Genomic DNA, 25,226 nt, shown 5'->3' on the forward strand with positions numbered 1-25,226 from the left:
TTTAGAAAATAAGTTTGTTCTAGCGAACTGTAGTTAAACTGAACTTAAATTTGGAAGGTGTAATAAGGTGACTCTTTAAGTGTTTCTTTTATTGTAGAGTGCAGTGTTCAATGATATTAGTCATCTGTTATTTCAGCAACCAATTTCCTGACACTTGATTTGTTCCATCTACATTTTGGAGATTCTGTTACTCCATATATTATGTTGACCTCTAAGTTGAGAAGACCTTAGATTACCGTTGTGATTTGACCTGACAGGCAGCTAACCACCACACAGCTTTTTACTCACCACCCCACCTCTTTGGGGGGATTGGGGAGAGAATCGGGAACAACAACAAAAAAGTAAACCTTGTGGGTTAAGATAATGAAAGTTTAATAGAACAAAAAGGGAAAATAATAATTATAGTAATGATAATAATAATAAACCAATATATAAAAGATGTGATGCACAATGCAGTTGCTCACCACTCACTGAACTGATTCCCAGCCAGTTCCCAAGCAGCGGTCCCACAGCTCACTTTTCCCTAGTTGATATACTGAGCCTGATGTTCTATGGTGTGGAATATCCCTTTGGCCAGTTGGGGTCAGCTGGCCTGGCTCTGCCACCTCCCGGCTGCTTGTGTATCTCCAGCCTACTGGCTGAGATGTCCTTGACTTATAAACATTGCTTAGCAACAACAAAGACATCAGTGTGTTGTCACCTTTGTTGTGGGATTAAATCCAAAACACAGGACTATACCAGCTACTGGGAAGAAAACTAACTCTATCCCAGCCAAAACCGTGACAGTTACTAAGAGGCCTCTTCAAAGCAAAGCAAATAATGTGCGTAATTTGTTTTAAAGTATTAACTGTACTTTCTAAGGAAGCTATAAAGTCTGCTGAACAGCTGCTACATCTTTTATATGTTATTAATCTGAATAAAGGATACTGGCCTTCTTGATATGTTTTAATAAAACTTGGATTTGTGGAAGGAATATCTGATGAATCCAGGTAATTTGCTCAGATAACTGTGTTAAATCTAACCCTTACCTGGAAATTATCCAGCAATTGAAGACACCTTGTTCTTCACTATTTTACGTTTAAGAATTAGGTAACAAAATCTTTACCTTCTCACCTCTGATATTGAAGATTAAATATCAGCATTAGCTGTTTATGAGATAGTACAATCTAGCATTAATTTTAACCCACTGAAATTTGGAAAAGGTGGCTAAGGATTGACGTACTTGAAAGACAAACAGAAGAGATACGTAAATTATCGATTAAAAAAAATCATGTACAGTATTTCATAGTAATGAAATTGTCTTTCATTTTGTAGGTTATTTCAGTTCTTTCAGACTTTCCCTTTAAATGGGAGCGGTTTGTATTGGGGTTGTTAGATAGCTACATTATTTGATGAGCCTTTGAGAGGTCTTTGGCAAGAAGTGAGATTTGATTTATACCAGTCTCACTTAGAAAAAGCTAGATTTGAGGTACTTGAGGAAATTTGAGGTTTATTGCTACGCATGAGTTTTTCATTTTTATGTTGTATATGTCTGTTATAATCCATAATATACCTTTAGGGTTGTCAGGCATTAGAACAGTCCGTATGGGGAAGCGGTTGTGTCACCACCCCTGAAGGTGTTTAAAAGGTGCTTACATGAGGTTCTTGCATACAGGGTTTAGAGTTGGACTTGATGGTGTCAGGTTAACGGTTGGACTCGATTATCTTAAAGGTCTTTTCCAACCAAAATGATTCTATGATTCTGTGATTAAAGTATTTGAAACATTTTCTTTTTTTCTTTTTTTTCTTTTTTTTTTTAAGTCATGCAGTTAAAAAAGCTGGGAAAAATTGCTTACCCAGAAGTTTTCGTGTTCGACCTGATGTGATTGATTTGTTTTGTTTTGCCTGTGGCTTCTTTCTGAAAGTGTATCCTAGTTACATACTTAGCATCTAGTGAAGACCAGGAACAACCTTGAAAATGAAATGCAAGGGAAAATATATTTCTGTTATTTTAAAGGTCTAGGATGATGAAGACTTTAATATACATAGTGTGGCTGTATCTGTCTGTGGGTTTGGTTTGGGTTCGTTTTCTTGGGAGGGAGGCGTTGGGGAGAGTTTTGTTTCTTTTGTGGTGTGTTTTTTTTGTTTAGTTGGTTGTTTTTTTTGTTTAGTTGGTTGGTTTTAGTTTGGGGTTTTTTGTGTGTGTATGGTTTTTTGTTTGGTTTGGTTTTTTTTTGTTTTGGTTTGGTTTTTTGTTTGGTTGTTTTTGAAAGTTCAGAACCAAGTCCTGTATACATCTATGAGCTTCAGATATTCTGCTAATTTTATCTCTTTCAGTATGTCTTTGGATATCTAATCTTTGTTGCTCTAATCAACAACTATAAATGTTATGTTTTGCAAATGTGTGATGTATCTAGTAAACACATATTTATATAAGTAGGAATCCATACTTCTGCTGTTTCTAGAACTCAGCCTAAAGGGTACCCTGTTTTAACTTCATTGCGTACCATTCTTACTTCTCACAGGAGTAAAATCAAGCTGGATCAGTCAAGAATGCAGATCTGGTGCTTTTTAACCAGGCAGAGCAACGTGTCAGCATGTTTACACAGGTTACCTAAACAAATCATACATATATGATCATTTTTGAGATTGATTGGCCTGCATGCTACCCAGCTACAATATATTTTTCCCCATCCATTGCAATATAGTGGAAACACACGCAGTGCTCTGTAAGCTGAGTCCCATGACTCACATCACAGCATGGTTGAGGGCAACCCAAACATGTTCCACTCTCCTTGTTACATCTTTGGTATTTTCTGTACTACTTCCATGCCACAACCTGCATGCTTTGTAGGGATTTTTTATTGTTAACTGAACCTTAAGCATCATGACTGTTCAAGTTTAAGAGAGGTTAAGAGGCTATGATTTTCTGAAAATGGAAAGGTAATCTTCACTTTTTCTGTTCATCTGTTGAACCATATTTTTAGCTGTAATGTGTTTATGAACATTGTTGATCATGGTCATTTGAAAAATGACTTCATAATATTGCATATATACAGTTACTTGTATGCTAACATGTTTGTATCTTTTGATATAAATTGTTTCATGTTTGTTGACAATGTTTTTATAATTTACATTCAAGTTTTCTCATATGAGAGAAGCTAAAATATAAGATGAAGGATACACTCCTGGAAACAATCAAACATGGTTTTTATACATATACATAGTTCTTTGGAATATGAATGTAATACTTTAGTTACATTCTACTCATGAAGTTTGTGTATATCTGTGAGACTGGAAGTTAGAGAATCATTTCTGTCAGTTTTGGTCTTCATCGTCAATAGTTGTTTATTTGTGAACTTAATCCATTTGCTTTATTTTTAGAAAGACAGACATAAAACATAATTTAAAGTGAAAATCCGATGTAGGATTCTATGTTAGTGTCTAAATATATCTGGGTGTTTTAAAATGGTACAAATTAGAAAGTTCAAGCAAGAAAGAAATAAAAATATAGAGAAAGCCAGGCTAAGGCTAATATTAAGATAGTTTAAAAAAACCAAAACCAACCAACCACCAACAAAAAAACCCCCCACAAAATAGGAACTGGCACCTTCCCAAACCTCTAAACTCAGGAACCTCCACAACTGTAAAAAAAACCTTAATTGTACCAAGCTATTATTCTTCATGGTCTCTTCTGGATAGTTGGGCATTACCTGTCTGTGCTATTAAGGGTCATTGAGGTACTCCTTTTCCAAATACGAATTTTGCCCATGTGGTTTTGTTGTGGAATCCTGCATTATCTTTCTTGTATTCTTTTACACTGAATTGTATATTGGAAATATTTCAGGTCTCACTTTTGTGCCCAGGGGGCCTGCAAGCTATTCAGAAAGATGGAGTGGAAAAATATCTTTCTAAGGAGTTTTCCAACCCATTTTAGAAAAGGTACTTAAGTAGGGGAAAGTAGAATGTGGTATTATCCCATCCTACTGGTGCTAACTTTGGGGGAATGATTTTGATTTGGTGGATATCATTTATGTGACACTGCTACTGCTTCAAGTTCTGCTGTCATGTATCTGGACAGGCATAGAACAGCATGCAAAATAGTAACCCAGGGCTTGTAATCATTTGACTGAAAAACTTTTTGTCATTTGTATCTCACATTATCTTACTGTGACCTTCCTTGCATAGTAAGGCGGTGCCTTTTTTTTTTTTTTTAATAAATATGCGCACCCTTTTTATTTTTTGAAGTTATGTAGACCAGGAGACATAGGGTTTGGGTTTAGTTTGGTGAAAAAAAACTAAGTACGTTCTATGGACAATGCTTTTGCTTTCTCTAAAAGGTAAATAATTTGCAAAACTTATTTATAAACATACTTACTCTTACTCTTTTCAGAAAAGGAAAATAAAAAGATCCCAGTAGAAGTGACTTTACCAACTGTGTTTATACTGAAGAGTACCATACTCGGTGATAAGTCAAGCTGATGCAGTAAAGATGATGACTAAAAAAAAATGTGCTTTTTGTCCTTTTTGTTGTTTAATTAATAGTTGAAAGTAAATGGAAAAATTAGGTTGTTTATCTTGAAGAAGTATTTCCTGCTGAAAATAGATCTGATTAAGCAGGAAAATATTCAATTGATGGAATATAAGTGACGTAACGCAGGTGTGCTGAGGTTTTCTGTTGCATTTCTATATAGTAATGTTTTCTGATCCTCTTTTCTAAGAGATTCCTGAACATACTCTCCAAAGCACTGTTACCAATCTTTCACATTTTACTGCAGTTACTTTAACTCCTTCTCAAGTAAAAATTGACTCAGTCTAGTTAAATTAAAAAGAAAAAAGAGAGAGATCTGCAGTAGGTAAGAAGATGAGAATAAGCAGCACGGTCTTCCTTTGGTTTTTTGTTTATTTGTTTGTGGGTTTTTTTGGTTTTTTTCTAAATAGCACAAGACAACGTTTCCCTTTTATTCCTTGTATTGTCAGCTGTATTGCTGGTACCTTTGCTCTTTGCTTTGGAGTTCAGGAAGCATCAGATTTTCCTTTACTATTTGCATATCGAAATGTGAATGACTTACAAGTTGAATGCACAGTAGATGGCATCATGTGAATAGTTAGTGACCTACTTATAATTAGTTCTTATTATGAATTTTCCTTTAAAGTCATTACCTGTGATTTTGTATACACTTTCATTTATTATTTTTTAGATTATGCTCGCTAAACATTGATTCTTTACTAATTACCTCAAGCAATCCTAAGTGGCTTCAGTTGGATGATTTGTAGTAGTAACATTATTCTTCCAAGTATTTGTGCCATCATACCTTGAGTCCTTCAGAAAAAAGAAAGATCACGAGCTCCAAATTTTGACCTTACAATAATACAGTAGATACTTGTATTGAAAAAGTTCATCTATTCAAAATTTGAATAGCTTTTTACTGCCAACAGTAAAAAAGAAAAAAGGTATTATATTGAGGGAATTCTCTCTAACAAAAATGTTTTAGCTGCTGATTTGCAAATGTCAAGGCAGATTGTCAGCTTTTGAGTATGAGTTGTCCCATTCAATCCAGTGCTGAGTGTATACAAAATGCGGCTTCTTACCATAGTTCGGTGAACTTTGAACAGCAGCTGAGTGCCCTGGAAGGTGAAGGATGAACGTTTCTGTCTTTCCTAAAAGTCTTGTTCTTGGAGCAATTCACAAAATCAGTTAGATCTCTGTGAACTTTGTATGTAGTAAAGAAACTAACTGAATTAGAACAGGAAACTCTTCTATGCATAATGGTTTTTACCATCTGTTTTTGTTGTTGTTTGATACCTTCATCTTAGTGAAAAATATGAGTACCTCACATGAAAAAGAGAAACAATGTTTAATTAAATCTGTAACTCTTCAGGAACAAGATTATATCCTATGCTGTTCTTAGAAGAAAGAGGGAACCAGGCTACCTTTTGATTTCTAGAGTCAAGAAAATTGTCTTTCTTAACTAAAAAAAAACCCAAAACCACCACCACCACCAACAAAACCACTCTAATCTCTGATTCTTCTATCATGTATTAAATTAGATATAAAACTTCATGTTCTAAACACATTGATTCTTTTCAGTTTCTTTTCCATTCCTGGTTGTTCATCTTTTAATGTTGTTAACTCATGAAAATCTGTATTAGTTCAGTTGTGTTCATGTCATCTGCTCAAACAGTGTACTAAGTAGCCTACAGTAGAAATGACCCAGGATACTTCATGTTGTTTTTAATTTTTATTAGCAAGATGATGCAAAACTTCCTTACTCTTAAAAAAAAAATATTTTTAAAAAATAGTAATTTGATTTATAATTCAATTCATTATTTCAGTTTACCCACCACTGCTGCAACATGTTGCAACATATAAGCTATGTCATGGAATGATGAAAGCAGCATATTAATACAATGATGGAGGCACATAGTGCTATCCTCAGGTTCAGTAGGATTAGTAACAGGAAAAACTGTTCGCTGTGAATATTGGTATTTTAAAATTAATGCTACTAAAAATGAAAATATGTGTTTACATTAAACATGAGTAATTTTGGGGTTCTATTCCAAATAAACAGTTTCTAAAGTAGCGGCAAAGTAGGCAATATTACTGAATAATTTTTAATAAATGTTTATGCAGAACACTGGGTTACTTTTTCTTATTAAATTGTCTCTGTCTTCTTTCACAAACATGGCAAAAATAATTGTTTAATACCTAAAATAATTTTGTCCTTTCACATTTCTCAGTTGAGGTCTAAAGATAGCTTGATTGGATAGTGCCTGTAACTTGTCTGCTTTTGTATCTTAAATGTCTCTTAATCATGCAAATCTAACTAAATTAATGAAAATAGTTATTTCTACAGAACAGAGGCTGTTTTACAAAGTATGCTTACATCATTCCCTACAGACATGTAGTTGTGTGAATTCATTACTGATGTGTACTTCTGCATATAAGACTGTAAGATGTTAGTGGATGCTGTGACCAAAACTACTTTGACTTAGTTTGGTACTCATACTCAAATCAAGTGTACAGGACACCATATCTTCCTTTAAAATCTCCAGACTATTGATTTTTTTGCAATACATATGCAGATTACAAAATAAAAAATAAATTAAGGCTTATTCTTTTGTCATACTAATGTGACTTACGTAATTTTAATTATTAAAAAATATCCTTTCTTTCTGGGTGTTAACTGTACAGATATGTGTACCAGAGTAATGGGTAGTTTCAGAATGCACAATGTAATACATATGTGCATTCGCAAAAAGGAATGCAAATTAATGCCAGTTGAAATGTATTTTATCATACTTTTTCCTTTTTGAAGCTTAACTGTATATATGAAAAAGCATAAAAGGTGTTAACAGAGTAGTTATAATTATGGGTTAAGACAGGGTAGACTTAATTTGTTTTATGAATGCGTTGAGGGTAATGTTCAAATTCACATCTGAAACAAGGCTTCAATCCTGATTTTACTTTAGCATTTTCCAATCTAGATCATAAGAATGATCTTAAAATGAAAAGTAACTGAATTATCTGTGTTCAAACGTAACCAAATTTCATTATAAATTGTAGTATATGCCTGAAGTGGTTAGCTTGCATCACACTGATGTTTAAGATGCTGGTAAAAAAATAACTGATAATTCATTTCCTTTGTTTTTGTATTATGAGTAGTGGGCACTGAATTAAAATCAGTCCTTAAAAATCTACTACGTTTTCTCCGTTGGACAGTATACCCTGACAGTTTACAATTTAAAGTTTTTTTTTATTGTCAGAATTTACTGTCATCGGGTTGAGGAGACTTCTCTAATGGAAGTAGCTACTAACATAAGTCATCTTAAAGCATACAGTATAACTTGAATAGTATTTGTTTAAAATGTAGCAAGAGAAATTACAGTAGGAAAATAATAGTAGAAAACAAAATAAATAGAATATGTATCAGAAAGTCCATTTGGTAGTTAACTTTGATGAATGGTAACACTGTGCTATATTTAGGCCAGAATATGCCTTGCAATCTCTAGGTAAAAAGTGGGTGATTTATGCACATTTCAACAGCATTGACTGCTAAATGTGGATGTTTGTGTGTATTTCTGGTGACAAATATTGTTCTTACTATTACTTGCACACAGTGTTGCATGCTTGAAGTTAATTACAATTCTAAAAATGTAAATATTAATAAAGTGTAACAGTTACTGAATTCTGTTTTCAGAAGCTAAATTTTTCTAGCTCATCTGAAGGAAGTACAGTTAATTTAGCTCTCTTTGGAGGAGAAAAAGCTGAAACTGAACCAGAAAAAGCCTCAGAGCTACAGGCATGCTTTACAGAAGGTATGGAAATAAAATTGGGGGTTAGCATTTATGTTTTGGTTGTTTGTAAAAAGCATTGGCAGTTCAAGGAAGCTATTTGCTACAGCAGTCCTGGATCCTAGTTTGTCAAGACTTATGATATAGTTAATTTTGCCTGTTGTAGGTAATTGTATGGAAGTCCATGGAGCCATTTGTGGATAGAAAGTTACATATGTGTGTATGTGATCATTTATAATATTGTTAAATAAGCACTAGGCACAATTTTGTAACCTGATTCTCAGCAATTAGGAATCCTGTTGATTTAAATGACATTCTTAGTAGTGAAATCTGCAAGACCAAATCCTACACCAGGTTTGCTCCACTAAGAAATTCAAACCAGAATCATGTGATTACCCATGGTCCCTTCATAGGACTAGAAAGCAATCGAGTGGATGATTCAGATCTTGGAAAGTTCGACTCAAACAGTAGAGTCATTATCTTGACATTACACCATTAATGGAGGGAGGGCGTGCATAAATATAATGTGGGATGCAACAGGTAAATGAGATCCTATGTTTTTATTCAAGTAAAGAAGTCCTAACAGCATACTTGCACATCCTTAGCAGTTTCCATTTATTTTAGTTCTGAACAGCTATATCCTTTAGGAGACTACTGAAATTTACTGTATAGGAATGTCTTTCCCATTTTTGTGGTATTACAGATTTTACTTTCTTTTAAGTCATGATTAAAATAATTCAAAACAAAATATGTTCCAGGATTAACTCTTCAGTCCTATCTATGCTTTTTGATTTACTGTTATGAAGACACCATTGACTTAGGCTAGGTCTCTTGTCCTTTGAAATATTATTTCACTCATCTTTAAAAAAATATATTTTGGAAAGTGAGGCTATATTGAATACATCAAGCTCTTGATTAAATAAAAATTACACTTCTCAAATAATATGTTACATTACAGTTCTTCCTTATCCTTATGTGATGTCTATCAATCCTTGGGCATAAGATTAATTTTTCCATAATGTAGGCATTTTGAGTAGTTGAAGTTAGTCAGTCATGCTCTTTGCGTTGGTAGCTGCTTTATTTGAGCTGATAGCATAACTTATTTGTAACATATGAACTTAATGACACACAGGATTACTATAATGCTGCCTTTGGGACCTATTAAAATGGTTTAAACTTGACTATGTTTCTCTGTGGTTAATCATATTTAAAGAAATCAGGAGACTACTGTTAGCCAGGCAGATACTGTGCTGTGAGGCCCCAATATAAGGTAGGGAGCTCTGCATGGTGGGGCAGAACTCTGTGGATGGTTGCCACGAGTCTGTACCACATGGAAAAGCTCTCAGAGTCTCCAATTAAATCAGTTGTTTATCTCATGAAAGAGGTATCATTAGTCAGCCCTTGAAGCAGAGGTCATTCGTTGGTGTAACAAAACAAAGGATGTTCACATCTGTGTGATTTATTGGAACCTTAGCTGAGAGACAAAAGTACTTTTAAAAGAAGCTGCTGTACTCTTGAACTACTTCATGTGAAAGCTGCTGTTTCTGCTCCCTGACAATTCTCATGTGTTCTCTGATTATCTGTATATAAATGGAAAATATTTTTTAAAACATGTTTATAAATGAAAATTAGATAATTAGATGTCTCCTTTTGATTCTAAGCTTGGTGTAGCATCAGGGTAGTAGAAGAATTGTGTACATGCAAACTTTACTACATCCAAAGTATCAAATCAAGAAGGTAAGGATGGTTTAGGTAGCACGCAGTAATTTGAAGTGCTGACTTCCGCATTAAACAGGAGCTAATCAAGAGTGATTTTGCCTAATGACAATTCTACCGTATTAACAGTTTGTCATTGTTTGTGTTATTAGGCTGTATACGGAAGTTTAAATGCTGTAAAGGCAGTGTGGACAGCACAAAAGGAAGAATCTGGTGGAACCTTCGAAAAACCTGCTACAAGATAGTAGAACACAACTGGTTTGAAACATTCATTGTCTTCATGATTCTTCTCAGCAGTGGTGCTCTGGTAGGTAGAGCATACACCCATAGAAACAGTACCTATAAAAATGTTTTATCAAAGATAGGATTATAAGAAATCTGTGTTCATTGAGAAAAAGATACAAAGTTGGCTTGAAAGAGAGCTTGGAACTAAATTCCCAGAATATTTTGAGTAATGCATATAAAAGGAGTCATTAAAATTCTGCTGTCAAGTAACACTCTGCAGATTAATTTTTGATGAATACAAGGTGATATGTGTGTGTGATAGCGCTTATGAAAAGGCTTACACTAAGAATCTTGTTTAAGAAATTATAAAAATCGTACTAAATTAATTGTATGCAATAGCTGGAACAGTTATTCAACTAAGTTAAAATTGTCCCCCCTCTGCTCCGGCACCTGAAGCACCATGTCCCTTCTTTCTTCTCTGACCTTGGTGTTTGCAGGGTAGTTTCTCCCACTTTTTGCTTCAGTCCTCACACTGCTGTGCAGGGTTTTGCCCTCTCTTAAACGTGTTTTCGCAGAGGCACCACAGCCTTCACTGATGGGCTCAGCTCCCTGTGGTGGGTCCACTGTGGAACTGGCACAGAACAGCTCCTGGCCTCTTCTCACGGTGGCCACCCCTGCAGGCTCCCGCCACCAACACCCAAGATTGGAATTCAGCAATCATCAGCAACATAATATTTGGTCAGTGTAGCTCATTATTCAGTTTTGTTAACTGAATTTATGATAATTGGGAGACTGCCTTCTGACTGAGCCTGACTGGGCTTTTCAGGGTGACAAATTGTTATTCTGTGTTGACTGTTATTGAAATTTCTAAAAACATTTTTGGCAACTTCAGTCATTATATTGTAATTCTATTATCAAGCAATGATAAACCCTAAAACTCAGAATGAATGCAATTGTGATCTCTGCTAATGCTGCCTCTTCAAGTGAAAACATCTAAAGTTGAAAGTTATTTTACTTTGCCATTTTTAATTTGGTTCTTTTGGTTTAATGTGTAGTTTGCAAAGACCTATGAATATCTGACATACGCAACCCATTTTTACAGGCTTTTGAAGATATATATATTGAACAGCACAAGACTATAAAAACCATACTGGACTATGCTGATAAAATCTTCACTTACATCTTTATTCTGGAAATGGTGCTAAAATGGGTGGCTTATGGTTTTCAAACTTATTTCACTAATGCTTGGTGCTGGATGGACTTCCTGATTGTTGATGTAGGTACTATACTTTCCTAAGTAGCTTATTTCTGTTGTTTAAGCAGGTCCTTTTATGTAACACCAATCTGATACATATATATATAGATGTATATATACACAATGCAGAATATTAATTGGGCTTAAAAGAACAGACATACTGGTGAATAAGATTCCACTCTAATTATTCAGTAAAAATCTGCCTTTATATTTATGCTGTCATTGACTCTATGTGTTCTGTGTTTTACTGGACTGGGTCCCAACCAGTTAGTGAGGACTGTCAGCTGGTTGGACTTCCTGGAGTTGGTGACAGAGACCAAGGAGGAAGCAGACACAGAAAGGAAAGGGAAATTTAAGTGAGCACATAGGGTTGAGATAGGACAGTTGGTTCTGGGCATAATGAATCACTGGCAGAGAACTGCAGGGGAGAATGGTATCAGCAACTTGGGAAGGGAGCAAAAGAAGAGGGATTGGGGGGAAGGGGGCAGCAATTGGAGTAAAAAGGATTGAGGAAAATGAAAAGTCACAGCCTATGGATCAGTATAAAAAGGTGGGAATCATTCATTCACAGTCCTCATTTTGATTGTTGTGGCACTCACTGTGTAGTAGGCTGCAAAGCTAATTTCAGTGCAATTCTTCCACTTCTCATTGACACATGGCTTTCTAAAGATTCTTTTTTGGAAGCTGAAATGATTTTGGTTTTGCTTGGCTCTATTGCTTACAGAGAGTCCTCTTGAACTATGTGGTCTAATTATAATTCCTTCAACAGCTGAATATCTGAAGTTTTAGATGGGTTATTTCACAAATACATGTTTGTAGTCATACACGATAAGGCATTGTATTGATCACTGACTTGTATTTCCTATATTGCACAGATGTTGAGTTCCCTGAGTTAATTTGGTTTATCTAGTTTGCGTGACTTACAAATAAGTTGTCTTGATTTTTTTTTTTTTTAAATCACCCCTGATTTTATTAAAACATTGCATGCTGCATTTAAAAGACACATAAATGTAGCCAGTTTCTGCTCACTGTCCATGTATTATTTTACAGTGTGCCATTGTTTAACCCATTTCAATACTCTAAGGCAGATAACTCTAAAACGTAACTGCCAGCTTCTTGATCAGTCCTGGACTTAGGTTTTTTAACTTCAGTTTTGAACTTCAAAAACTGGGAACAGTGATCTTTTCCAAAAGGAGGACAACATAGATTTTCTTCTGGTGTTTGATATTATGATTTTAAATATCCAGATTGCAGCACTGTGAAGAGACAAGAAGCCGTAGCTCACAGTTAAATTATTAACCCTTTCATAACTCTACTTCCTGGAAAAGTGCTGTCTAGTGTTGTGTGCATTTGAGTGCATTGCTTTTAGGTAATTGTATTGGCATTGGTATTTCTTTGTGTCTGTTGTACAGTTAAGAGTCACGCAGGTCGGAGTCCTGTCTGACTGAGTATGTACCATTTCAGGTCTGTCATCATCTGTAGGCAATACGAATTCCTGGTTCATGTATCTGCTACTATGTGAATTATTCTAAGTGCGAATTAGCAGAAGCAAATGCTGCTGGCTCACATTTTATCATGACTATAATAATGCATCTGTAGTACAGCACTGTTTACTGTTGTAACATCATGTAGAATGGGATTAGTTTTTCAGTACATTTCAGGCTTTGGCTGAGTTTATTGGGAAGATGAGCTTTTATTCAAATTCTTTTTATCCAAATTGCCCTTCATTTGGCATAGGTATGATGTGCATTCTTCTGACTAGCACTTTGTGATGAAAGTTCCAGAGATTAAGGTCTGTTTGTTTAAAATGTTCTGGTATATACACACAATGTTGTATTCAGGTTTTATATATATATACACTTTTTTGTTTTTGTTGTTCTTCTTCTGCTAGAAGCTTAGGATCCTTATGAACTTTTTTCCTGATATCCAGATCAGAGTTTTTTTCCTCTAGGAACTACATTTGTATTGTAAGACTATATCTAAAAAAAAAAAAATTGTGGGTTTTGTTTTGTTTTTTTTTTTTCCTCTAGGTCTCCTTGGTTAGCTTAGTTGCTACTGCCCTTGGTTTCTCAGAACTCAGTGCGATTAAATCCCTCCGAACTCTAAGAGCTTTGAGACCTCTGAGAGCTTTATCACGCTTTGAAGGCATGAGGGTAAGAAAAAAGAAGCAGCAGTGTGTAAAACAAATCCATAAAAATATGCCTAATTATGAAATCACGAAGGAATACCGAACTGCATGTCTGTGTTCAAAGCCAACGGTAACATGTTTGATTGTATTACATGTGTTATTCCTTTTCTGTTGGCGTTACTTCAATGTATTTTAATGTTTTACATTAAATCTTTTGCTGTATTTGGAAAGAAAATCATCTTTTTACAGCCCTATATGCTGTTTTAATTTTTTTTTTTCTGTCTTTGTCTACTAGGTGGTTGTTAACGCTCTTACTGGAGCAATCCCATCCATTATGAATGTACTTCTGGTTTGTCTTACATTCTGGCTAATTTTCAGCATTATGGGAGTAAATTTGTTTGCTGGGAAGTTCTATCACTGTGTCAACACCACAACTGGTGAGCCATTCCCACCAGAGAAAGTCGATGATGTAACTATGTGTGAAAATCTTACCATCACTGCTACAGATGTCCGTTGGCAAAATGTGAAAGTGAACTTTGATAATGTTGGAGCTGGTTATCTTTCTCTGCTTCAAGTAGTAAGTGTATAAATTTTCATAAAGTGTTTTTCCAGTATTAAGCTTTATAGCAGTAACATTTAATTCCATATTTTTTAGTGTTATTTTGGAATATATGAATGGATATGAGATTTGATTTTATAATTGCGTTCTATGAAACTAATAATATTGCTTATGGTAAAAATCTGCTACATTTTGTGGCCGGATAGATAGAAAGTTCCTTTGCACCCAACTGCTAGTACCTTTTTGAGTTCTACAGAAATACAGTATCTAGTTAAAAATTAAAATGAAAAAAAAATTTTAAGGAGTGCAGCTGGGATTGATTTTCTTCAATTTTCTTGATCTGTTAAGGCATTTTGACTTAGATTTTTACAATGGCAGTCTGACAGATGCATTCAAGGGCTCATCTGATCTTCAAATGAAAAGAGAGCCAACTATTGATATAGAAAAAGTTTTTAAATTCACTTTTCCTTTCTCTTCTTTCCCATTTTATTATTCTTACAAGTCCTACTCCAGTCATTGTCTATTATTGTCAAGTGGGTTTTTTGAAGGTAATTTCTAGCTTGTATTTAAACTTCAGATGAGCACCTGCAGAATTCACTAATTGAGTTCGCTTGACAACCTGTTTCTGGGAAAATATTTGTGCTCATGAGCACTTGGTAATTATTCTGTCTTTAAAAATCTACAAATGGTAGTATTTAGTAGTTAGTACTGTGCTAGCAGGCTACCATCTGATTGCTCTGGGGAGCAACAGCTATTGCTAAATAGTACTAGGCAATTGCATAAATCACCACTGTTGGGAACACGAGTGCTTGAGCATTTTGTAACATCTCTTACATGGAATGGTTCAGCTATGTAATGTTTTCAGTAAACGTGCCATTCATACCTTGTTTTTACTTAATACCATAGCTCACAGGAATAGGTTTGATGGAAAGCTGACTGAATGGCTAAGGAATTGGCTGGATGCCTGTGTCCAAAGATTTACTGTCAGTGTATTAAGGTCCAAGTGGAAACCAGTAACAAGAGGTGTCTCTTAAGGGTCTGCACTGGGACCAGTACTATTTAGTACCTTCATTGGTGACATAGTGGGATTAAGTGGACCCTCAGCAGTTTGCAGATGACACCAAGCTGAGGGGTGAAATCTATACACTTAGAGGGATGGGATGCCATCCTGAGGAACCTTTGCAGGCTTGAAGAGTGGGCCCATGTGAATCTCATGAAGTTCAACAAGTCCATGTGCAATGTCCTGTACCTGGGTCAGGATAACCCCCAGTATCAGTGAAGACTGGAGGATGATTAGATTGAGAGTGGCCCTGCAGAGAAGGACTTGGCGATACCGGTGGTCAAAAAATTGGACACAAGCCATTAATATGCATTCGCAGCCCCAAAAGCCAATCGTATCCTGGGCTGCGTACCAAAAAGTGTGGCCAACAGATCAAGGGAGGTGATTCTCCTCCTCCGCTCCACTCTCATGCAACCTCACCAGTAAAAGAAAGAAATGGACATCTTAGAGCAGGTCCAGAGGAGGACCAAGAAAAAGATCGGAGGGCTGGAACACATCTCACATGAAGAAACACTGAGAGAGTTGAGGTTTTTCAGCCTGGAGAAGAGAAAGTTCCAGTGGGACCTCATTGTGGCCTTTCAGTATATAAAAGGGTCTTATAAGAAAGACAATGAGAAAATTTTCACCAAGGCCTGTAGTGTGACAGGACAAGGGGCAATAGTTTTAAACTGTGCAAGGATATATTTAGGTTGGATATTAGGAAGAATTTTTGTTTGTTTGTTTTAACAATAAGGTGGTGAGTCACTAGAACAGGTTGCTCAGGGAAGCTGTGGATGTCCTACCATTGGAAGTGTGTGATGTAATGAAAGATATCCCTGTCCATGGCAGAGGGGTTGGACTAGATCATCTCTAAAGGTTCTTTTGAAGCCAAACCATGCTATGATTCTATTATTTTCTTAAGATTTCTTGGGACTACTTATCTTCTGGAGTTTCTTCTAGGATTCTTTGCATATTCTGTCTGAAAAACACCAACCCATGGTGGCTGATTTTGGACTTCTCCTCCAGTTTTTTGGTGGTCAGCAACTGAGATCCTTGTTATAAATTGCAGTCTGTTATATTCAGATACTGATTGCAACTCATCCCACATAGAGTTTATGCGAATTTGCGTGAAGATTAGAATTTATTCGGTGTTTAAATATTAGGGAGAATTATTCCACAGTAAATTACATTCTGTGAATACTTCACTTGTGTCTTACCAGACTTTTAATATTTATCTTTATTTTCTGTGGGTGCAAATACATTGTAGAAGACAGTATTTTATTTAGAATGTTAACAAAACTGGAACTTTGATCGAAAATATTAACAAACTTTGTTTTTAGGCAACGTTTAAAGGATGGATGCTGATCATGTATGCTGCAGTTGATTCTAGAGAAGTGAGTGCAATATAAAATTTACTGAGTGAAAACAAACATAAGATTGATGTAATGCTTCTTGAATGGCAGTTGAAATAAAGTAAGATATAAAGAATAAAAACGTAAAACCTTGATAAATATTCTATATATATCTATGCACTGGAAAGTAGTTCAGTGCATATACTTTTAATAGATAAAATAATTATATCAGTAGATCTGCATAAAGTATTACTAATTTAATAAGTCATCTGTAAGTAAAAAAACTAATGAAATCTGTTTTCCTATTAATATATGCCACGGAGATTGTACAGATTAGGAAATAGGTTTTTCCTGTGTCTCCAAAAATAACCACAATGATCAAATGACAAGACCTGCAATAGCTAATACAGAGCTGCAGAATTTGGCGATCTCTAAAAATAAAATGGCTGAATTTTGCCTGGTTTTCTGTTAATGTCAGTATTTTTTTTGCATGTGTCCTCTAATCCAGCTCCTGATTTGTATAAAGTCCATGGGAACTGAATTGTTTTTGAGCACGCTGCTGTCGAATTTAGTAGGAATTACATGAAACATCAAATGTCATTAGAGAGGAACTGGTGGATAGAAAGGGGAGGAGTGGCAGGTGTGCAGTTATAGACATCTGCATTAAATAGACTTTCAAGTTCAAAAATAAGGCAAGTGTGCTCCAGAACAGCTGGTTTTCCCCCTTGCCAAGGAGTCACTGTTCAGCTGGATGCAACTGTTGTTTCTGCTCAGTATTCTATAATTTGTCTTAACTGTTATTTTTTATATATTGCTGTTTTTCTGTTACATAGACAGGGAAACAGCCGAAGTATGAGTACAACCTGTACATGTATATTTACTTTGTTGCCTTTATCATCTTTGGATCGTTTTTCACCTTGAACTTATTCATTGGTGTCATCATAGATAACTTCAACCAACAAAAAAAGAAGATAAGTATCACATGTTTCATTTTCATAACGCTTCATTGTTATTAAGCAGTCAGCAAACATATATAAGGATAAATATGAGTGTCTGAAATTTCTCATAGTAAAAGAAATTTTTTAAAAAAGAAATCAGCTATTACGTTTTCCTTTTATTCTATTCAAAATAATGAAATAATAGTCTTTGATTTTTAAGACATTTGAAGTAATTTAAACTTACACTGATTGTCTGAATGTTCTCCACATCCCTGTACAGCCCAATGATATGTTGTACATTGAAAATTATCTATTGTTATTAGCTTAGCCTTACAGTGCTGTGAAAAAGCAGATGACTTAATTCAAGCAAATACATGACAGGGAAGAAGAGAATATGCAAAACTACAAATGTCAAAATTGGTAAGCAGATAATGTGTAGCAGTATTGTGAAGACCTTCTCAATTACAAACAGACTAATACAGGCAAGCTGAATGCTGGAACTACTGCTCTTGTGTTGTAAGATTAGAGAAGATTGGGAAACTGTCTCATGAGTTAGTAGTGAATTTGCAAGAGAGAGAAAATTGTTGATATTTGAAAATGAGTGTTGTTTTTTTTTTTCAACTGAAATAATTTCCACGATTCAAATGAACACCGTATTATGTCAAGAACGGCAAATTATGATGGCAAATTAAATTCTACTTGCTATTTAAACTATAAATACTGTCTAAGGTCTACAGTAGTCTTATTTTTCTGTACACATTTAGAGCAGAATCACACTGAAATATTGATTTTTTTTTAATTTTAAAGTAAGCTAAGTAATAGCAATGCAGTACATAATTTCTTAATTTGTGATTCTGGATGGTTTGTCAAGTTTGATTCATTGATATTGCTGGACTTACTGCAGTGGAAACTTCCAGTAAATCTTTCCACTTGAGACTGGATTATGCAGCTTCATATGCTGCTTTTTCAGACCATTTAAGTCTCTTGTCTGCAGACCCACGTAGCAGAAAGGGTGAGTTTGTGATTCCAAACCTGATGCCATCTTCATCCTCCAAGATGTTTGCACCTCCCTTGGAATAAACATCAGGGGCTTCCAGTACTTAAGAGGGATGTGGTTCAGTTTCTTATCCTTGGAGAGGAAGACTAATGTTATATACAAGCTATTGGCATTTCTGGCAGTCCGTATGTAACAAGGTGACCTTATTCAGGAATGAGATGATTATAAATTCTATTCATTTTGCTTGTCAGACACTGTCTACTGTAGTCGTGATTTAAAAGGCAGAGAAGGGTTCCTGCCAAAGGGCTTTTTCTGAGAGTGTGGTATACACCCTTTGTACATTTGTAGCTGTTGTAACTGTCACCAAGAAAGTAAAATACCACAGGTATCACAAAGGACTACAATTAGGCTGGGGAAAATTCTATATATGTGCTATTTGCCAGGTTCGTGTAGCAAATTAGCAAATATTAGTCACCTGCCTTTGAATTTATAGATGCACCCTTGCTCACAGAAATACGCAGATCACACAATCTATGGCTACCTCGCAGTATTTTTCTTGTCTTTATTCTGCCTTCACAGTCCTGAGATCTCTTCATTTTGGGCAATGAATGGGAAAGACCTGATGCTGCACTATACTGTCCCCGTGTAGTTAAACTGTGTGCGTTTCTTTTGTCTCTATGTGTGTCTTACTTTTGTTACTTTAGTTCCCATGGGAAAAAAATGTTCCATTAGCTGTTGAATTCCAAATAGTTACAGTCCTGAAAAGCATATAAGGTGTATCTCGAGACTGCTCCCTATGGACAGCACACTGAGACAACGATGGCTTGTTCACTCTTGATAGCCATTACATCAGTGAGGCAGCAGAAGAAATCCCCAGTTCAATGCCAGTTCCTCTACACCTTTTTAAAAATTGCTACTGGATAAAATCTCCTGACAGAGCCAGATCACGTTTCCACCATAATCAGCAAATTAATTTTTTGTTTTTCTCCTAAAACTCTTACTCTCTAAGAACTGAATTTGACTTGAATATTTGGCTTGTGGGCTGAGTGTGCTAAGCAAGATCTCTTTTGACTCCAAAATCTTTATGTTTATATGTCACCACAGCTGAAAGACTCAAACACATCTTCATCCACATTCATTGTTACTTTCTCCATAAGATTGACGTTGCATTTGACAAAGTCACAGAATCACTAGTGACTCTGAAATTCTTTTCCAAATGCCAGTGCTTTGGCATTATGAATACCTGCAATGTACTTACAAACAAATGCATGGAAAAAAAAAAAGGCAGTTACTTGTCAATATAAATTGTATTTCTGACAAGTGTTTCCATATGTGTATTGCACATACCAGTCTAGACACCCTTTTACTTGACTGCTGCCCTCTTATTCAGGCAAGAAATCGCAGAGTAATCCCACGCTTCTGATGATCTCTGTACAGCGTAGGAGGATGATCAAGCCTCACATACACTGTAGAAGTACTACTTTTTTTGTGGCAAAAAAAGTCTGAGCTGAGATACCGGTACTTGCATGATAAAACATGCATCCTGAAAACTCACATCAGTAATTTTTCCTTATATGGTTTCCCCGAGGGCAAATCAGCACTCAGTGAATCTTTCTACCTTTGCAGCTTTTGTATTGCTGGTTGATTGATTTGCAGTGTGGAGTTTGCGATTTAAATGTATAAGCATCTATGGGGTTTTTGTACATATTTAATTGAATTAATCAGTTAGGTATTTTTTTTAAATAAAAAAAGGTCTGGGTTTTTTCTCTATTAATTTGTTTTATTTTTCCATCAAGAATTCTCAGATATTTTAACAATCTTTCATAAATTTATTATGCTTTGGTAACAATGTACAAGAATGAACACATGGTTCATAAAAAACATGTTCTGCAATGCTGTGAATTTATGGATTGTAATCAGTTTTATTTTTACTATTTTACCTCGGAGGTCAAGACATTTTCATGACAGAAGAACAAAAGAAATACTACAATGCAATGAAGAAACTGGGGTCCAAGAAACCACAGAAACCTATACCTAGACCGGCGGTAAGAATTTGTTCCATTCTTCTGTCATCTACATTTGGGAAGAAATTGCAGCAGTACCTTAACTATAAAAGACGTTTCTCCCTTAACTCTAAAATGGTTTAGGCCTAACTCAAGTTAGTCCTTCATTCTGAATTAAAATGTACATATTTCTGTTCTGCAGGAAAAATCTCTGGTATTTGTTATGCCCGAAGAAGTAGAGAATCAAAGAATCTGAGGAAATAGAAACCTGTTGGGTTCTGAGGGGAAAACTTAGAGCTGGCCAATAAAGAAGTTACTGGACAGTGCTTTTCTTAGACTGTTCAACCTATTGCGTGGTTGCCTATTTTGGGATAGGAGGAAGGAAATGGGAGGGTGTTCATTACGTACAAGATACTATCACCTTTTCTTTTTTCTCCCCTCAGAACAAACTGCAAGGTCTGGTGTTTGATATTGTAACAAAGCAAGCGTTTGACATCACCATTATGGTTCTCATCTGTCTTAACATGGTCACCATGATGATAGAAACAGATGACCAGGGTGAACTTACGCAAAATATTTTATACTGGATTAACTTGGTCTTTGTTGTCCTTTTCACTGGAGAATGTGTCTTCAAAATGTTCTCACTCCGTTATTATTACTTCACCATTGGCTGGAATATTTTTGATTTTGTGGTTGTTATTCTCTCAATAGTAGGTAAGAAATCCTTACATTCAAAAGGAAATATAGTAAGGTGTATTAAATGCTTTATCTCTGTCAAATTTTGCAAAATAGAAGAAAGAGTACATTTTAATTTCTTCTGATTATTTAAGAAATGAAAATCATACTTTAGAGTATGAACTTTCTTAAGTCTGCATTAATTTTAATACTTTTTTTCCCTAAGAGTGCTGGGAAGTCTAAAGTTACCTGTAGCAGATAAAATTAATCTCCAATTATAGTTTCCACTAATTCCATAGATAGAGTTGTTCTTTAATTATACTTTTTTGTGAAAAATGTAATCTGTGATGTTACCCTTTTAATGTTATTTTTATGTTTGACAGGTATGTTTCTAGCTAAAGTGATTGAAAAGTACTTTGTGTCCCCCACACTGTTCAGAGTCATCCGACTTGCCAGAATCGGTCGAATCCTGCGTCTCATTAAAGGCGCTAAGGGAATCCGCACTCTGCTTTTTGCTTTGATGATGTCTCTTCCTGCTCTGTTCAACATTGGGCTGCTGCTGTTCCTGGTCATGTTTATCTATGCGATATTTGGCATGTACAATTTTGCCTATGTCAAGAAGGAAGCTGGGATTGATGACATGTTCAACTTTGAAACGTTTGGCAACAGCATGATCTGCCTGTTTCAAATTACCACATCTGCTGGCTGGGATGGTTTGCTTGCCCCAATTCTTAACAGTGGGGAGCCAGACTGTAACCCTAACAAAACTCATCCGGGAAGCTCTGTGAAAGGCGACTGCGGCAACCCTTCTGTTGGGATTTTCTTCTTTGTCAGCTACATTATCATCTCATTTCTGGTAGTGGTGAACATGTACATTGCTGTGATTCTGGAGAACTTCAGTGTTGCTACTGAAGAAAGTGCTGAACCCTTGAGCGAGGATGACTTTGAGATGTTCTATGAGGTTTGGGAAAAATATGATCCAGATGCAACACAGTTCATAGAATATAGCAAATTATCTGATTTTGCAGCTTCTCTGGATCCTCCTCTTAATATACCAAAACCGAACACAATTCAGCTTATTGCGATGGATCTACCCATGGTGAGCGGTGACAGAATTCACTGCCTTGACATCTTGTTTGCCTTCACAAAGCGTGTTTTGGGGGACAGTGATGAGATGGATGCCCTGAGAATACAGATGGAAGATCGGTTTATGGCAGCCAATCCTTCCAAAGTCTCCTATGAACCAATTACAACTACGTTAAAACGAAAACAGGAGGAAGTGTCTGCTACCATCATTCAGCGTGCCTATAGGCGTTATCTTTTAAGGCAGTCGGTAAAGAAACTTTCATTTATGTATCGGAAAGATGGGGTTGATCTGCTTATGAAAAAAGATATGATTGTTGGTAAGTTAAGTGAAAACTCATCTCCAATGGATATGTCTGCATCTACCACATCTCCACCTTCTTATGATAGTGTAACAAAACCAGAAAAAGAAAAATATGAAGATGACAAATCAGAAAAAGAAGACAAGGGGAAAGACAGAAAAGGAAACAAAAAGTAAAAGACACAAAGAGGTTGTCCATGATGAATGTTCACAAGCCTGAGAAGATGAAATTTTTATTAATAGCACTCTTATTGGAGGATTATGCCAAAATTACAAGTTTTTACATATTTACCTGCTGCTACAGTCAGTGCCTGTACCAAGACAATGACCCTTCACTATGAAACTCTCTCTGTAACAGGGAAACAACTTTGCCACAGGAATAGTTTTTATCATCAGCTGGCACTAATGGAGAGGGGCACAACATTTCTACTTGGCCTGTAGGAACCCTTAATGGATAGCAAAACTACCAGTCCTAATAAGTCTGTATTTTTGTGGAATAAGTGTATCCACTGTGTACATTTCATCTTCTATGGATGTTCCATGTGTGTCAGTTTTTTTCGTGATCTCATTTGCTTTAATGTACATACTGCTATTTGTAATTCTGCTGAGAAAAACTAAATACTCTTGCAGAGGAATGCAGATGTCAGGAATATGTAATTATGGCATAATGGGAACATAGCTCTCTTCAAGCCACTTCTAAAAGCAGAAAAACAAGATTCTAGATTATTGAACCTCAGGACCTAGAGGAAATGAACAACAAATGATAAAAAAAGGACAGAGTATAGATAGAGAATTTATCAGAAAAAAACCCAAGGGGATAACTTTCACAGAAAAGAGGTTGGTAGTTTAGTCTCTTGGTTTTACTATACTTATGTTTAATACTTTTTAGTAATTCTTAATTCATTATGCAGTCCATTTCAGATATAGCGGTTTAAATAAGTGATGCTACTCATGTAACTCCTGTTTTCAAAAAATGTGAAACTACTAAAAAAAACATAGTTACTTTCAAAGTCCGAGATATCTCATAATTCCTGAGAGATTTAAACAGTTATTTTCACAGAAAAGCTACGAATGCCAAATTGTGCCTACAGGGAATTACTGAAATCAGTCTTTTTTCTTGTTTTAACTGTAGACCCTGTAATTTCATGAGTCGTTTCCATACTTCCTTCCAAAGTTTGTTTCTACACTTCTTATTTCACAAGAATATATCACACTTAGGACAATAATCAAAGCTACATGAATAAATTGATAGCAAAGTATCTTTTGGTACAAATCCTACCTTAATGTATACCTCAGGCTTAAGTTTCCATGCTTTGGAAGGATGGGTCATGCCAGAGACACAAAATGTGAACATCAGAGGTGGTTTTGACCCCCCATGGCACTTTAGTCAGCTTTCTGCTGCAGGTAATGCAATCTGCACTGGAAGCTGGGGTGACCAAAAGGAGATACTGAAGTCAGCTTTGTCCTTTGTCCTGTGGTTTAGATGACTTTTTATCATCAAGGCTGACACTATATATGTAAGTAAACTATCCTCTGTTATTTAATCAATTGTTTTACGCAGTGGTGCCTGTTTGAACAAAGAGGCAATGACCTAAGCACTATATTTATTGCATCTAATACGTACCCTAGTAAGTATAGCTGATAACATTTCAGTAGATAATATGATATATTCTGTAATACTCCACATAATTGGGAAGCTTTAACTGATGCATGCTTGCTGCTATTATCCTACAGCTATTAAAGGCTAAGATGGGAAGACATGTGAGTGGTAAAAAGAATAAAACTGTTCGACGAGACCATCGTTCCTCATACCAGTAAGCAATAGTTTGCTGCTACTATAGATATTATTTTGTTTGAGTTTTGTAATCAGCAAATATGCAGTAAATGTCCAGACTACACAGGGCAAATATATTGCTTAAAAAGTAGGGCTAGAAAAAAACTTTTATAATATATATCTATTGATCTATTCTTGTTATTTTGAAAATAGTTTTATTTTATAACATTTTATACTTCTTATAGGAAACTACACATAACTTCACATTGGTAGTAATTTTTGTTGGTGTCTATCTGTGACACCATTGGGAAACCTTAGATACAAAGTGAATTGGTAATTGCAAGTTTCTGCTAATTGTATTAAGCGTATTTTAATTAGGAATAATTTTAAGAGAAATGGACAGTACAGTTCTTTTTCTGATCAGTCAGTAGGTCTTTGTATGGGAAACAAGATGGAAGGGTTTCTTTTGAAATTATAATCCTGTCTGTCAGTTGTCAGGGTCATCTTAGTCATAGAAACATTGCTTTTCCTGCGTGTTAGTCTCACACATAATCTGCTTTTCTTGTTGATTCTTACTGCAGTAGAAGTGCTTTAAATATATTTTGTTACTAAAAATCTTTCTTTGTGAGAATGAATAGTGGACTTGTGCAATGGACAGTGGAATACCTTGCATTTCTTACAAAAGAACTAGAATATAAATGGGCTCCTGCTTTTATAGAAACTATTGGCTCATACTGTACTGATGAACTGCATGCAGGAAGTTGTTTTACCAAAAAATAACTACATTGCTAACAACCCAAAGGAATAAAGATAACCTTTTAATGTACTTGTTTTAGTCTTTGTGTGTTTATTGTATGAAGTTTATCCAGATTAACAAGTAATGGTTGGCAAAATTAAGGTGAAACCA

At 35.5% G+C, this 25,226-nt stretch overlaps 1 protein-coding gene across 15 annotated transcripts in view; it reads left to right on the forward strand.

Annotated features, from left to right (window-relative positions):
• Nucleotides 1-22,722, forward strand: part of LOC135990089 (sodium channel protein type 2 subunit alpha-like) — a 45,446-nt gene extending 22,724 nt beyond the window's left edge. For 10 of the 15 annotated variants that reach the window (XM_065637476.1, XM_065637461.1, XM_065637463.1 and 7 more), the window contains 10 exons: nucleotides 8,181-8,298; nucleotides 10,143-10,297; nucleotides 11,318-11,491; nucleotides 13,501-13,623; nucleotides 13,894-14,175; nucleotides 16,537-16,594; nucleotides 17,386-17,519; nucleotides 20,424-20,528; nucleotides 20,930-21,200; nucleotides 21,545-22,722. In XM_065637476.1, the coding sequence (XP_065493548.1) occupies nucleotides 8,181-8,298; nucleotides 10,143-10,297; nucleotides 11,318-11,491; nucleotides 13,501-13,623; nucleotides 13,894-14,175; nucleotides 16,537-16,594; nucleotides 17,386-17,519; nucleotides 20,424-20,528; nucleotides 20,930-21,200; nucleotides 21,545-22,722 (2,598 nt within the window). Of the gene's footprint in view, nucleotides 1-8,180; nucleotides 8,299-10,142; nucleotides 10,298-11,317; nucleotides 11,492-13,500; nucleotides 13,624-13,893; nucleotides 14,176-16,536; nucleotides 16,595-17,381; nucleotides 17,520-20,423; nucleotides 20,529-20,929; nucleotides 21,201-21,544 lie in introns of all 15 variants that reach the window. The other 5 variants (XM_065637466.1, XM_065637464.1, XM_065637465.1 and 2 more) reach the window with 2 other exon arrangements.
• Nucleotides 22,723-25,226: the final 2,504 nt, after the last annotated feature.

Source organism: Caloenas nicobarica, chromosome 6 (assembly GCF_036013445.1).
Source record: "Caloenas nicobarica isolate bCalNic1 chromosome 6, bCalNic1.hap1, whole genome shotgun sequence".
Lineage (NCBI taxonomy): Eukaryota > Metazoa > Chordata > Aves > Columbiformes > Columbidae > Caloenas > Caloenas nicobarica.